General features: G+C 36.1%; 1 protein-coding gene across 13 annotated transcripts in view; it reads right to left on the reverse strand.

Moving 5' to 3' along the window:
• Nucleotides 1-17,627, reverse strand: part of nrm (neuromusculin) — a 524,966-nt gene that overhangs the window by 290,029 nt on the left and 217,310 nt on the right. For all 13 annotated transcript variants that reach the window (XR_012102726.1, XR_012102724.1, XR_012102727.1 and 10 more), the window contains exon 3: nucleotides 9,641-9,727. Coding sequence is in view for 9 of the 13 variants with exons in the window: in XM_073077935.1 (XP_072934036.1) it covers nucleotides 9,641-9,727 (87 nt within the window). In the remaining 4 variants the exon portion in view is untranslated. The remainder of the gene's footprint in view (nucleotides 1-9,640; nucleotides 9,728-17,627) is intronic.

A 17,627-nucleotide genomic window follows, 5' to 3' on the forward strand; every position in this document is an offset into this window, starting at 1 on the left:
TCCGCTGCCCGTTGTGTAGCCTCGGGCTCCGCTGCCCGTAGTGTAGCCTCGGGCTCCGCTGCCCGTAGTGTAGCCTCGGGCTCCGCTGCCCGTAGTGTAGCCTCGGGCTCCGCTGCCCGTAGTGTAGCCTCGGGCTCCGCTGCCCGTAGTGTAGCCTCGGGCTCCGCTGCTCGTAGTGTAGCCTCGGGCTCCGCTGCCCGTAGTGTAGCCTCGGGCTCTACTGCCCGCCGAAGTTCAATTTCCTCGGGCTCCGCTGCCCGTCGAAGGTTGAACTGCGTCGGGCTCCGCTGCCCGTGGTCGTTGCAGTGCTCCGACAGCAACGCTCCCTGCTGCACCTCACCGCTGGCTCCGCCTGACAGTCACCTCCTCAGGAGACCGTCCGAATTGACAACCATCCACACTTGGTCGTCTGACTTGCGTTTGCGACAACAATCCGCTGCCCGCAAGTCCGTTGCTTCACAAAAAACCCTCCAGTCCAATCTTATAGAATAAGATGGATCCGGCTCGAAGGACCATGTTCGAACTCGGAGAGAGGTGAGGGGGTTGAGGGGTTGTTACTAACCACACTTGTAATAAAAACACACTTGTATGTTCCACTGAATATATTTTATTAAATTTACAAGCGGCCTCTTATAGTATCTACGAAAGGTTCTCAACAGCGTGATTCAACGGCTATTTTAGCAGCGCCATCTAGTTGAATATTACGGAACTATCACATACAAATTATTTGAATATAGAACACAAATTTGAATATTGAACAGTGGCGGTGGTGCCGCGGGAGTCGAACCACAAAGGGTTCTACCACCTTCAAAATCTTAAAAACAATTTGAATAGTAAAGTCACAAAAGCTATTTATTCCCGAAGTATTTAGAGAGAAATTAAAAAAAAAGAACACGAATCAAAATCCGACTCGAACTCAACAACTATGTCTAACGCTGTTATTCATAGATTAAGTAAACAAATAGACTCCTAATACCAGACATACTTTTTTACTTTTAGTCTGGTATGTGTTATTCTTGCATCGATCAAATAGTTCATGTAAATTTGCAGATTATAGCTCTAAACCTGTTTATATCTTATTTCTGGCGCCGGGTTTCTCTCTACAATGATATGTTCAGAGTATATTCAACCATGCTGCACTAAAACAGATTTTGATGATAGAAAAGTAGCAAAGGAACGTGCAATGTGATGATAAATGGCAACTCTCGCTCATGGATTTGTGTACACAACAGTATACACTTCATAATGTTGTAACTAAAATATTGCTCGAAATAACAACAATACCATAAAGAATTAATGATAAATTATAATTGTAAAAACGAGAACGCAACTGCTTATATTAATTAACTGAACTCTTCCACATTTCAAAGAAATATACGTCACCTCATATAAATACCGATAAGCAGGCCTTGCCAAAGAATGATATACATATTCTTAAAATACATTACTCTCCGCAAAAACTGATCATTTTCAACTAGTCCTCAAGAAAGCCCTTTCATATAGAGACAAATAATAATTTATTAGCCGTCTATTTGCTACTTCCTCGTGGGTAGGCAACCTTGTTGTGTATTTATAACGTGCTGCGGAAACCGTAAACTCCGCTGAAATATGTCGATGTCATTGTATTTCTAGTTCCGGTAGTAAGTACCTACATTGTTTCAACGAAATATACCATAATAATGAAAGATATACCTAATATCAATTATGAATTTTATTTCATAAAACATCCCGATTCTACCTACATTTTACATAATTATAACACAGCCTCTTAATACGATTTTTCTTACGTAATGGGTGCCATAGACGTGCGTAAAATACATTACGTAAAATACGTTCCGTAAAATACACAAATACTCAAACCTAGAGCAGAAATCTAAATTCATCTATCTGTGGTCTTAGACCGGAATAAAGAGCACCCCACCATACGGGCCTTCTATAATGTTACTTAGATACTCTTCAATTCAACACAAAACATAATAATTACTACTACAGATAATATAAAAAGTATTATACAGTTGCAAAAGAAATGAAAAAATGAAATAGTAAAACAAATTTCACAATTCTTAGTCTTTCATATTAAACTGAACACAACGATGAAATTGAAGGTATAATCTAATATTGTAACATAACAAAGCTGTATAAAATATACATTTAAAAAATGAGACTTAGATGGCATAAAAGACAACAAGGCTCTAACAGAAATAGAACGAAACAAAAGACTTCGCTTGAAGCGGTTGAAAAACTCAAAGGCAAATAACAAATTAACAAGAGAAAGACAATGAATTAAATATAAAATTGAACATAACGTTGGAACTGAAGTAATTATGTTTTTGTTTGAAAGTATAGATTAGTAACATGGCAGACTATCTGGAATTTAGAAAAAATGTTGCAACATTTTGAGTCTTATTGCAGTGCAAAGAGTTTCTAAGTAATATTGAATCCATGGAATCCGTGAAAAATGAAACAAAAAATACATATATAAAACAGTACAAACAATGACGCTAGCAAAAGAAAATTACGGAAAAGAAAATACAATCGCAACTTGTATTAAAAACTAAACACTCAACAATTGAATAGAGCGTACTACTAATTAACTCTTTATCCCTACTCAATACAATTTATATCGTAATTCCATCAATAAAATAAATAAATATACTACGAAAGAATTGAACGAGTACACAGCGTAACGAACTACTTGAATCCACCGCAATACTTGGAAATACTTGAAAATATTTCCTGGACAGAATTCTATCAAGAAATGGAAGACTGATAGAAATAATACTATCAACGCTATCTACGATCCGATTGTAAGCTTTAAAACATCAGAGTAAGGGTTCGAATCGAAAACACACATTCACTCTTCAACGGAGAGTGAGGCAGAACAAAATAAATACACAGGCGTTCGTAAAGTAAATGTTCTGAACGGAAGAATTTCGATAACGATGCCATCTCATTCTAGTCTGATACATTCACATATATCCATCCCGCTCACACTAAGAATTGAGTGTAAACCGCACACGATTTGACTAAAAGCAACGATTTGTATCGTGAAAGGATTATGCTCGTAGACAATTCGAGTACTTGCACACTAATGTAGGTATTATATAACGTTCCATGCATACTATATGAACACAATGCGGTTAGGATCCGAATTTAGAATTTTGGCGAGGAAATGCTTGTCTGATATAATTATTGTAGGAGTCAAAGTGAACTAAATTAGTACCGTCATTCGAGCTATCTATTATTACACCGAAGATACAGAATTATTGTTTAACTAAATATGAATGATGTCAATTATTGGTCTAAATCAGATTATAGTTCTAGTATTTTCATAAGGTTTTTAATTAGTCGTCGTCGATCCTCTCGGAGTGTAAAGTTTTCAGACCACTGTACTTGCTAATTGTGAATTGATAGACTTCACATACCCTTGCCAACTTATTTTTAGATCTCTCAGGCGTCCAGGTTTAATCACGTTTTCATTCAAAGTTTAAGCGAGAGATAATTAATTTCTAATAGGAACATGATTTGATGAAATCAGAGTTGCGTGCTAGGGATTTGAACCTCAGACCCTACGAATGAGATATCAACTTTCCAGCTTAGGCTATCACCGCTAAAACTTACTTTAATAATAGTAAAATATTTTTAGCACTGATTCTTAATTGTTAAAATTAAATGTTTTTCACGATTAGCGTTCATACTTAAGCAATTGCCAAAGTAACCACTTTACACTACCAGTAACAAATAATATATCTACATTTTCCAAACATTTATCTTATATGTACAAAACCTTTTAGATATCTACAAACAATTCTTCACATCTAGGTAAATCTTGAAGATGAACGAATGAATTATTAATTTTAGACTATCCTTCACATGCCTTTATAAAGGTTATATCAAAAACGATTTTAATAAAATAAAAGCCGAGCTCTATTATCTTCATAGTGACAGGAATCTTAAACCAATTTGCGATCGTGTCAGAGTGATTATGCAAATCGCAACTAATGGTGTCTGCCGCCATTTTGCCGAGATTTACAACTTTATTACATGGACTATTTATAGATGCTTTTGGAATATACGTGATTGCGTGTGCATGCGTGAATATTTGGAAGAACCGACAATAATAATATTGATCCTAGTTGACGTAATTTCTGATTGAATCTGTTTTTGAAATTCGCAGAATTTTTAGTGGTTTACCTCTGAAGGCACACCGCCACACCTATTTCTGCCTAATAACAGTAGTATTAAGAGCTGCTGTGTTTGTTTAAAGGGTTTAGAAAGATATAATTATCCGAGGTGCTCTTACTTAATTCACAGGAATAGCATTGTATCTGTTGCCAACCTCAGGTAAGAATCTGAACTTATTTGAGGTTGATTACAGATATCCATGAGCCACAGTAGCCAATTGGCTTTTGCAAATTTAATAAGTGTTTCGACCCAAATGATCGTCAAAGCATATATATAACCTCTTCAATGTTTAATCATCAACACTTAATCGGATTTTTAATCAATTACTAGTCATGATTGGTCGTGGATTGTGAATTATATTTTTTCCAACCTTGCTATTACGTATTCACTTTTTACGCGATCACCCATTCACAAAATGTACACGAGTAGAAAATCAGGCATTTATTCAAATGTAACTATTATTATCGTTCTCGTACGCTATCGTGTTACATATATTATCTCCCGAACCGTTATAAGTGTTTCTCGTTTGTCTCTCGCGACATTTTCTTAGATAGGGATGATGTATGGTGAGTGTGGAGATCCGCTGAAATTCGTACTGCGTTGTAAAATTTTACACGTGAAGGGGAATGTTTTTCGAGCGTAATGTATGTGTCAATGTCTTCATTTTTATAATATAGGAGTAGCAGAGGAACATGCAGTCCACCTGATGGTGAGTGGCCACTGCCCATGTACATCTGTACTCAATCCCAGATAAGATAAGGATGCTACCTTAGGTCGGCCACAACCCTGCGTTGCTACCATTTAGGACTAAGTTGGAATGCCTACCATACCACACCCATCGAACCAGAACACAGCAGCGTTATTATATAGCGTATTTGATGGGGCTTCTTAAGGCAGTCCAGTTCAAACGGCTCGAAGGATTTTAACGTATGAGGTGTCGTTATCCGCTATATTTTAAGTGGACTGATATTTGTTCATTTTTTCTTAAATTTGTTTAATTTATTTCGAAGATAAAATGTGAATTTTCTATGTTAATAAGGATTCCTTTTAGAAAACCATCACAACTTTTTCTTTTCTACATACAGTAGCAGTCTCTAGAGACTAATTAAGCTGACCGATACTGGAGCTACGCACATCAATCACGGAAGTTTTCGAATTCTTTTGGTTTTTCCTAGTGAAGACTAGATATTTGTGGACTTGCTACTTTTACTTCATCTTTTTATTTTCTTGTCTTTTTATTCATTTGGGAATATGTACTTTATTTTTATACTATACAGGCAGATATTTTACCTAATGGTAAGTGATTACTGCCGCCCATTTAACATCTATAATCGACCCGAGTTAAGATTAGATTCCTATTCGAGGTTACCCTTGAGGACTTACTGGATCGCCTTAGTAAAGTATGTCTCCCTTACCACACCCTTCAAACCTGAACACAGCAGCGCTTATTACTGCTATTATAAGCAGAAATAGATGAGGCGGTAGTGTCGCCGGAGACGAACCACAAAGCCTTTTACCACTTTCAAAATAATACCTTTTGCGACTTGCAAATGTGACTGTGTTAAAATCATTTTTTTAATTATTTTTTTATCTACACAAAGCACGCGACAGCCCTTCACTACATATTTAAACGTAACTATTCGTATCGTCCTGTTACATATATTATCTCCCAAACCATTATAAGTGTTCCCGTTTGTCTCCCCCGACACTCGCGATAGAGGTGATGTATGGGACGAGTGGATGTTCTGTAACGATTCGTACTGTCATATCACTTTGTTTTTCGTGGTACTATTTTTGGAATATTTTAGAATTAAGTACAATTGTTTATGTATATTTCTTTCGATGATACTTAAGTTGTGGATTTAAGTATTGTCGACCTGCGTGGCGGAACGGCCACCATACCGGTCTGACGCGCAAAGGGTCCCGGGTTCGATCCCCGGCCAGACAGATATCTAAATGATGAATTTAGATTTCTGTTTCTGGGTCTGGGTGTTTGTGTATTTGTCTATGTGTGTGTCCATGGCATCCACGACACAGGGAATCCTAGTGTGGGGCTGTGAGTGTAGAAAGCGTTTATTTATTTATTTATTAACTTAGGTTCCTTTTTACCCAATTGGGGGTAATGTTTTTGTACGTATGTATGTTTATAAGTATGTATGTACCATTCTTTGGAATAGTCTGCAGCTTGGCTTGACGGATTTTAACATATGAGGTGTCGTTGGATTCGTCTAAATTGTGGGATTAACATAGATTATATTTTTAAGAAATCGGAATTTTTAAAACATGATTTAGTCAATTAATTCATTTAATCACATTACTATATACACGTTATTTCTATATTTTATTCTTATACTAGCTGACCCGGCAAACGTTGTGTTGCCATAAATAAAAAAAAAAATTAGGGTTGTACTACCCCTAACATTTAGGGGGATGAAAAATAGATGTTGGCCGATTCTCATACTCGTAGATACCGGATAAGCACAAACAATTTCATCAAAATCGGTCAAGCCGTTTCGGAGGAGTATGGCAACGAAAACTGTGACACGAGAATTTTATATATTAGATTAGGTCATTTTGGAGAATATACTATTTTAGTGAACACTAAAATTAAAAATCAACAATTTATAAAATTTCTCTCAGTCAAGCTTAGAACTCCATTTTATCTCAACTCCACCAATTGCATGACGACATTACTATTCCAACTTATATTTCGTACATTATTTAATATTTCCGTTATGCGGTTGACATTAGTGGCCTGTATCGCCTGTCGCGAATTTTTCAACCTCTCACTTGGCAAGAGACGTTTCTGGAGCGTTATGACGTTCAAGATTATAAATTGTTGCTTTTAGCCGAATTAAATTCAGAACGATCTGCTGACTGAAACAGATATACATCTTTTATGTGCATTAGAGCAGGATGGATATAAGACATCGCTACCGCTGTAAATCTCATAAGGGCGCCTTAAATGGGTTGTTTATTGTAGGCTGTTTGGAATGATGTCTTTTAATAACGTTCGTGGGTAGTAATAAAAGAGATGTTCGTTCGTATATTGCACGCGAAATGGGTAGGTGCTAGGAATAAATGGGGGTTAATAGGGACTATTTTTGCGTGAAGACTTTACGTTATCCCAATTTGATGGATGTAGAAACTGCCTTCGAATACTACGTGTGACTCTTTATGGCGTTTGAAATGCGTATTTCCTACTTTGTGCGTGTTGATTGTCTATGGGAATTGCTTAGCGAATTAGATTGAGTTATTGTCGTGTAAGTAACTGATATTGCTGTTAAGAATTGTAAGAAGACGACGACGACGATTACGGCATGTTCATACTGATTTGACTGTGGTCGTGTTTCGATATGATAGAGGAATAAGAATAAGAAAAAATGTTTTTATCTGTTTATTTTTTATCTGTATTATCTGTAACCACCGTTTGACTCTACAACTAGATATATTTTTTAAATCAATAAGTAGGAACTGAGCCAGCTAATGGTAAATGGCTACAGCCGCCAATTAACATGAGTTATCAATATCACCGCTTCGGAAGGTGTTCCGCTATGGAGAAGAAGCGGCACAAGAACTCCATACGTGTGCAAATTTTCATCTTTGCATCTTTTCCATCAACCCCACATAAGATTTGATTCTCAGGTAGTAGCTACACCGGCCTCAGGGTCGCCTACAAATGTGTTGCTACCGCTAAAGACTGACTTGGAACACCTCGATTAAGTATTTATCCATACTCTTCAAATCATAATACAACAGCCCTTAACACTGTTATTAGCGGAAATTAGTGTAGTGATGATGCCTTTAAAACCATGACGCTTTCTACAGAAAACAACTACAAAGACAAAAAACAACACACAAACACAACCCAGACACAGAACAGAAAAAACATCATTCAGATATCTGTCTGACCGGGGATCGAACTCAGAACCCTACGCGTCAGACCGAGCTAAGTACATCGGTAGATTTACAGCTACAATCATGTAATTAAGGGAAGTAAATATTCCTGTTTCCAGAAACTGTACTTTACACTCAAATTCGAAACTTCCACGAAGTTCCCAACTGCGTCCTTAAATTTATATTTTGAACGAGTTATCTGTATGCAATTTCGTTTAAGAAGATTTTGAATAAAGTCTCTTACTTAGTATGATAATGAAATTTCAACACTCCCACACTAGTTTTCTGTGACATAAGTACCATGAAGAGACGAGTACACAAACACATACACTAACCAGTTTTTTTAGGGTTCCGTACCCAACGGGTAAAAATGGAACCCTATACAAAACCGTAGGTAGACAGGACGATTTTTAACAATTCATTTACACCGACAGTTGGTATGATTTCTTAAAATAAAAATAATTGAACATTTCGTAGTACGGGACCATAGGTATGCAAGTTCAACTCTCACTTGGCCATTTATTATTTTACAATGTTAAAGTAGGAAAAGAGCATGCAGTCCACCTGATGGTAAGACTAATGTCCCCCAAGGACAAGGACAGGAGTCATCAACCCTAGATAAGATTAGATTCCTACCTGAGATTGGCCCCAAATGCGTTACTACCTCTGAGAACTAAATAGGAGCGCTTAGTATAAGTACGAATCCCTTACCATATCAATCAAAGCAGAACACAGTATTCAGTTCAATCACAGTATAAGGATATAATATACTGTGGTTCAATATTCACTAAACATACAATATTACTCCATGATATGGTTAGTATGGACATAAAGGCAGGCATTGATGAAGACGGTATTGATGAAGATGATAGTTTCAATAGCTTCCGAGTCTCAATTATAAAGTTACGGAGACAAAGACGCAAGGACGGTTCCAGTATTCAAACTGGAATTGGAAATACGATGTCAATTGGAATTGAATTATAAAGGGATGTTTGTATTAGTGGAACATTGGAATAACAACATACATTGAATAAGAATATTATGGAAAGAAAGTACATTATTAGTATATTAATTTATATTATACGAAAGGTAATTAGAAACGTGGGTGATTGTTTTTGTAACAATAAAATAATTATTGTTAGCATAATATGAAAATGAATACAAGTAAATTTCGTGTAGGTAATAAGATGAAATGTTAATGATGAACAATTAAAAAATACAGATTTGGTATAAGTTTACATTACGTAAAGAAGTCAATTAGATATTGTCGAATTTCGATCTACGACATGTGCCACATTGGCCAGGTTAATTTTTAATAATGGGCATTTAATAATATGCATTTGATATTCCACCAAAGATCCTGCTATCAAATTTATTGAAGAATGTAACAGAACAACACTATTTTTTTTTCTAAAAAATAATTCAAAATTTTACTGAAATAAAAAAAAATGTAAAATCATTTTAGTTTCATTTCTTACAACAAATCTTTTTGATGTTAATGATGTTATATGAATAGTGATGGAATGTAATAATATAAGTATTAGTAATGTTAACACACCTCGTTCAGTTCTCCGCTGTGGGAATATGTTAGTTGCGAAAGCCTTTCCAACGTTCACAGGGCGGGGAGATGGGATAACGCTGTCACCTGAAAAAAGGAGATTTAAGGTGATTTACAAAAGGAAATTCAGAATTAGATACCTACTTCTATTATAGTTAGTGAAAAGGTAAAATTTTGGTTCTTGTTTCCTTTAAGTGGTATAGTCCTTGCCAAACTGCTAGTCCGCTCTGAAGTTGTTGTGAGCAGGTGTAGTCATACTATTTTCTATGGCGACGCGATTTACGTTACGGCGGACTAGCGGATGAACAGACTAGCAGTTTTACGCGGACTATAAAACAGAATTAGGAACTAGTGATTTGTTGTGGATAATGAAATACATTTTGAATTGAACTTATGTTATCATTAATGGTTAGTTATTGTGAATTTCATGTGGTTCACTCTTTGAAAATGTTTATATTGTTGTTGTTCTTACAGTTAATTCAACTGTAGCATTACCATGAGTTGGCATAGAAACGCCACTATAGAAATGGTAAATAGAAAACTATTGTCATTTTGCTAGTGAATAACATAACTACTATCGTTACGGTATTTCTTGACAACGTCTGTCAAATTAATGACTCATGGGACCGAATTTGTATGGCAATAGATCATAATGACATTCGCTAGCGATTTGATTTCGATAGGTTTTTTACGTATCGAGTTACGTCACTACGGATTTTAGTTCTACGAGTAACCACCAGAGGCGCTGTACAATTTTTCATACATTTATTTTACGCAGTCGCTAGCGAGTAATACTTTTGTAAACTCATGGTAGTCCTACTGAAATTGGATATTTAAACGTACGCTACAATCGTACGAATGCGCTGACGAAAGCTAGACTTAATATTTATTTACAGACGCTTTCTACACTCATAGCTTCACACTCGGATTATCTGTGTCGTGAGTATCACATTAACTGTGTATTAATCTATGTACTTGTCCATACAAGTTCATAGATTAATACGCAAACACCCAGACCCAGAAGATAAATCTAAATTCATCATTCAAATACCTGTTTGGCCGGAGATTGAACCCGGCATTTTCTGCGCGTTTTTGGGTTGTCAAATGGTCGTTTATTGTATCATCTTAGATAAACGGAACAAAATCACGATATTAACACAAAACAAAGTACACCATGAAAGATATGTGTTTTCGCATAAATCCGCGATAGCATCGTAATTCGCGATACAATGGTATCATAACATTTGCGAAGTACAATTGAGAACTCTATGTCCTTGGTACTAAGGCGATTTAGATTTGCAAGTTGTTATGATCGCTGAAGAAAATGTGTCAGCTCGCTCCGTTTTATTGGTTCTGTAGTTTAGTTCGCGACATTCCGATTTGATGGGTTGGTTTTGGAGAGTGCACACTGTCCGATCCGGCATTACATTTTTTCATCCGGTATTATTCTTGTTTGTTTTGTACAAGATATAGTTGAACTGCTGTAAACAACTGATACTCGATTAAGTAGAGGTAGGTGAAACTTTTGTTAGTTAATAAAATACTTTAAATAACAACTTTTTCCACAAGTATATTAAGAGTGGAAAGTGCCTCTTAACATCTGTAACTATTCCATACGTTGCTACTCCTCAAATAAGTGTTATTGCCTTATTGACATTCATCGAACTAAAATCCATTAGTGCTATAACGTAGCTGTTATTATACTATGTAGAAAGAAAGAAAGAAAGAAATAACTTTATTACGTAATGCATTGTACACGCACAAATCCAACGACAAATTATGTTAATTATTTACAAAATAGTGGGATATAGGTAAATAGAAAATATAAGATACTTTATGTATATGGCAACACAAACGAATAAAAACAAAATATATATATAATAGTTAAATAAATACGTTACAGTATATCCCTATGCTTGTATGTATACATTGCATACGAAAAAGGTACTCACTCAGCATTAATGCCATGGTGTGTTGCACCACGGCGCTGGTTTTCAGTGAGCCCTCAGTGACTCACGGATATATGTACAGCGAAGAGAGATAGGGGTAACAAGTTAAAGGTATATCAAAATTAGATTACAACACAGTTATACAGATATTTGACATTAAAATTCCATATCAATATAAATAAATACGTTTCACACGAACTATAATTTAGGCTCTCTTGACAAACTTACATACGATAAACGTAAATGTTATTGACGTATCGGACGGTGTGTAACCTCTCTAACGTTTACAGATAATCCTGTAACGAAAACATTGAGATGGATGGCTTTGGCGAACGCTAAGACGACTTCAGCTAATGCGATATTACGAGTTAATGGAATCTCGTTGTGGAGATTTATAGTTTGATTTGTGTTCAACGGCTTCCGTTGCGATGCGTTACAATGGTTAATATTTGTAATATACAGAGTGATAATATATTTAATCCTTGAAATATCCTCAAAGAAGATTAGGTACTTTTGTATGGCGTTGCAAGCGATTTCAGGGCTTTTCAGTGGCAGTTATTGTTATTTTTAGCTGCTATTTTATTTCTCTAACAAAACGAATGATATTTTTGTGATGAAACCAATAAACCTAATCTCGACAAATATTTTATGTTTATTTGAGTCATTGATAGACACGGGTCTCTTCTCAGAATGAGAAGGGTTAGGAAATATTGACATAGATGAAGATGGTATAAGTCTTTGTTATTCGAATTTGGCAGCACCATCTCGTTGCTGGGTTCAGGTTTGAAGGGAGACATATTTTAACAGATGCGTTCCAACTTAGTCCCCAGGGTTTACAACGGATCCGTGGCCAACCTTAGATAGGATTCCAATCTTATCTGGAGTTGTTCCATATGCCACTTACCATCTTAATGCATGTTAGTTTGCTACTTCTATATTATAAAGAAACCACCCGTATATTAGAAGAAAAAAAAATCTTTTAGTGATAGAGACATCTTAAATTTATTCGTTTCTCATTTTTATGATGTATTTTGTAACAGATTGCGATTGTAAAAAATGAATTTTATATCTGGGAGTGCCATTATGAAAGACTGGGAGATGAGGATCTCAAATCAAGAATAGAAGTGGATCGTGAAGTTGCAATAAAGCCTTGAGAGCGTATAATTGTGATCTGCTGACTTTAATAAAAAGTTGAAAAATATATACAATATGAGCTTTTTATAATATAGGAGTAGTGGACGAGCATGCAGTCCACTTGATGGTAAGTGGCTACTGCTGCCCATGGACATCCGTAATCACCCCCGGATAAGAGTGATTCCTGCTTGACGCGCCTCACCATCCATCACCGATGTGCCGTTACCCCTGAGGAATAACCTGGAATGCTTCCGAAATGTATACCTTACCACACCCATCAAAACACAGCAACAGCGTCTAACACTGCTATTATTAGGTAGAAATAGGTGTGGCGGTGGTACCGCCGGAGTCGAACCACAAAGGGTTCTACCACCTTCATAACGAGTAAATGAAAATCGATAATTTTTTCAACCGGAAAGTCCCATGTTCGATGTTTACGAAGAATTTACTTAAACTACTTTGTATGCATTATGACACCTACTTAGAACGCCGAAGTTTTTGTCGAGTCCCGAAGTATGTGAGTTAACTGAGATTGTTAAAGAATCTGAATACAAATTGTTCGAGTTTTCAAAATGAAGTGTGGATTCTTTGGGAGTTTAGAGGTTCAACAGCGAAATCAAGTTAGGACTAGGTACATAAATTTCTTAAAAAAATATATCACTAATAAGAATAAATAGCTTGTCTGGGAAACGAAATACATACAATACATACATATGTAAGATCTGATGAAGCAATAACGAAAACTAATGATATATTTATTACAGAGCCTTCCTAGAAACTGAAGGTCATTGGATCCAGATAAGGCCAACTCAATTCGTGTACTCGTAAATAGATTATTGGTAGCAACCAATAATCTCTACAAATATGTTTTCAAAGAGATTTATTTACTATTTGCGTTAAGCTTTTACTATAAAAACAAAAACCCGACTGTTTAAGAATATAGCTTATGTCACTCCCACAATTTAGACGAATCCAACGACACCTCATATTATCATGTTAAACCGTTTGAGCTACAGGGCGTGCCTAAGAATGAGACAAATAGACATACCTACATTTTAAAATCATTACCCTCTGCAAGCGGGTACTAAAGTTCTACACGCATAGCCCCTAACAAGATTTTTTTTAGTCTTGGTTCCATGGAATGACAATGGAATGGTTGACAACAAAAAGACGAATAGGCAAAATCAGACTTTGAACAATAATATAAATTCGTCATTTAAATATCTGTCTATCAGGGATTGAACCCTGAATCCATTGCACGGATTACCTTGATTGTTTGAAACTGACACATTCGGAATCTAGCATTCGATCCCAGAATATGCATCTGATTCTTTTAATCTGCTTATAATGAAAACTTAACTGTATGTTTGAAATTACCAAATTATTTATATAACAACTTAGAGAAACAACATTTTATAATGTTCCTTTTTCATAAAAATCCTACTTTGTTCCACTAACTATTTTTCAATTGAAACTTTACTATAATTATCTTAACATTAAAGTCTTTATTATCCAATTGTCTAACAATTCTTAAACTTATAAAGATTTAAAGCAAACATCTCAAAACTCTGAAAAGAAATCAACAACTAAATATGCTAATTTTTACAAAAAGCCTCTCTCTAATTTTTAGTATCTTTGAAACACAACTTAGGAACATTTTTCATTAGCACTAATCAAAAATTAAAAGTATTAAAAATAAACTTTTGCTACAAATAGGCTGCAAACTTTTAAATGTCCGACTTTATAATTAAAAAATAATAACAAGAACATTTATTTTCATTAAAATAAATAAATAGAAATAGTATAACGCAGCTAATAAACATAATGTTAGCTGGTAAGGTTACCTCCGATGTAACCCACATTCTTTATGGCGCAAATATATGTGCATTAAAAAAAAAGGACGGTGGTATCAGACCAATAGCTGTGGGTTGCACCTTGCGTCGCCTGGCTTCCAAAATATGCTGCAATGTTATTAAACCTGATATATCTGAAAAGTTATCCCCTGTCCAGTTAGGTTTTGGAAGCCAGGGTGGATGTGAGGCTGCAGTCCACGCAGCTAGAACTTTATTAATGAAAGAGAGAGGAGACGTGTTTTTGAAGTTGGATATAAAAAACGCTTTTAATTCGGTTGACAGGATCACCTTGCTGGATCAAGTAAAACAAGTTATTCCATCTATTTATCCTTTTCTTTGGCAGTGTTATGGTACTCCGTCAAAGTTAGTATACAAAAATCATTTATTAAATTCATCTGTAGGTTGCCAGCAAGGTGATCCACTTGGTCCAGCAATTTTCAGTTTGGCTATTCATCCCATTGTATCAAATTTAAATTCAAAATTTAACGTGTGGTATTTGGATGACGGCTCTCTAGGAGGTGACACAGAAACAGTTTTTACAGATTTTCAGGAAATTATGGATAAATTTAGCAATATTGGTCTTGAAGTAAATTTTTCAAAATGTGAACTTTTTGTTTCAAATTCCAAAAATGTAAATGAAAAAAATAGTATTATTGAACGATTTAAAACTTTGGCTCCTAATATCAAAATTTCAGATAAACATTCTTTACACCTCCTGGGCTCACCGATATTCCCAGAATCAATTCCATCTTTTATCGAAAACAATATTCATAATTTTAATGAAACTTCAGATCGTTTACTTAAAATTAATTCACACATGGCTCTTTTCATTATTCGATTTTGTTTATTTGTCCCTAAATTTACATATCTTTTGAGAAGTACACCCCTTTGGAAATTTAATGAACTTGACTTGATTTGATGAATTTAACTTCGGATATATTGTCTAAAATTTTTGAGGAACCTCAGATTACTTTTATGGATGAAGCTAAAGATGCTTGGTTACAGGCTGGACCAAATCTAAAATTTCCGGTACATTTAAATTTACAAAAATTTTGGGACGAACCCCTCTGCATACTTGTGCGACATCAGCTTCTTGATTCTGCACATGATAGTGCAGAGAGGGCTCGTCTCCTTGCAGTAGCAGAGCGGGAGTCGGGGTTTTGGCTACAGGCATATCCTTCGGGAAATATAGGTACACTTTTAGACAATCTAACTCTATCAGTTTGTACTCGTTTGCGTCTGGGTGTAAAGACAGTTGAGCACCATCGCTGTCATTGCGGTGCAGACGTCGATGTATTTGGACACCATGGACTTTCTTGTCAGCGCAGTGCTGGTCGCTTATCGCGTCACGCCACCATCAATGACGTCATTCGTCGGGCTTTTGTCACCGTCAATGTGCCGGCTTGTTTAGAGCCGAATGGTCTCGCACGTGACGATGGCAAGCGGCCTGACGGTATGACGTTAATACCGTGGAAGGGGGGAAGGATGTTGGTGTGGGACGCTACGTGTGTCGACACACTGGCTCCTTCTCACCTCCAGGCATCATCATCTGGCGCGGGGGCGGCGGCTACTGCTGCTGAAAACGCCAAGCGTCATAAATATGTTAGTTTGTGTAATAACTACATATTTGTGGCGTTTGGTGTTGAAACTTTAGGTCCATGGGGTCCGGATGCTTGGCAGTTGTATAAACAACTGTCAACACGATTGGTCGACGTCTCTGGAGATCCAGGAGCTGGCACGCATTTCGCTCAACGAATTGCTATAGCAATTCAAAGAGGAAATGCTGCCAGCATCTTGGGTACCTTGCCCAAGGACAGCGATGGTGATCATTTTTTATGGTAGTTTTTATGTTTTTATATTTTTGTATATATGTACATTTTGTAAATAAGTTTCTATTAGTATATAATTTGTTTTTTTTTTTTTTTTGTTTAATTAGTATTTAATTTTATTGTTTCAAATATTGTATATAACCTTATTATTATCCAATAAAACATAAGGAAATATAAAATAATAAATGAGTCCACTGATCAAAAAAAAAATAAATAGACATAACAATATAACTTAAAATTAATACTGGGCAAAGGGAAGTGACTCAATTTTTGCTGACAAAGATTGTGATCCTGTGCAGCGCTGATTTTCAGTCACCATTTATAACCAACTTAGTTTCCTACAAAGTTAAGCGATCATCGATGTAACTAGAAAGTTTGACGTTACAGCACTATCCAGCAGACTAGAATAATAGCAGTTAATTTAGACTCGGTGATCGACGAATTAGCTGCTTTTTGGATGCCATGCGCCGAAACGTAACGCACCATCCATACAATGGTCAAAACGCGACTCGCATACTAAAAGAAGCTAGTCTCTTTTTTTTAGTGTAGTTTTTTTTTATATATTATAGGAGTAGCAGACGAGCTTGTAGTCCACCTGATGGTAAGTGGCTACTGCCGCTCATGGACATATTGAATCAACTCCAGATGATATTAGCTATTCCTACCTGAGGTCGGCCATAGATGCGCCGCTACCCTTGAGGTTTAAGCTGGAACGCCTTAGAAAAGTATGTTTCCCTTACCACACTTTTAAACCAGAACACAGCAGCGTTTGACACTGCTGTTATGAGACAGAAATAGGTGTAAATCCTATTGTCGGATTAGAAAACAACCCCAGCTCAAAAGATGTGCTAACAAACTAATTTTTATCGTTTTTTTTTTTTTTTTTTCAATATCTTTATCAATAAAAATCTTATTGCTGTAAACGCTTGTGATTAGTAATTTGTGAACCATTTGTACTTTCTTTATTGACGTCACATATGTCGCGTAGGTGTACGAAACTACCAAATAAAGCATACATTCGTGAACATTTAGGTCGTTGTTTGACTGCTTACGAAGAACGAGCAACGAGGTAATCGAGAGAAATGGTAGTTAGTTGGTTTAGAACGGCGGTGGTGCCTCCGGAGTCGAACCACAAAGGGTTCTACCACCTTCGAACCGTTAAGTATAGCCGATACGATCTACAAGACGTGAAGTTATGCACCTCGATAGGAAATTAGTAACG

Source organism: Epargyreus clarus, unplaced genomic scaffold, assembly GCF_041222505.1.
Source record: "Epargyreus clarus isolate Ecla_fem2 unplaced genomic scaffold, WU_Ecla_fem_2.2 ptg000011l, whole genome shotgun sequence".
NCBI classification, from domain to species: Eukaryota; Metazoa; Arthropoda; class Insecta; order Lepidoptera; family Hesperiidae; genus Epargyreus; species Epargyreus clarus.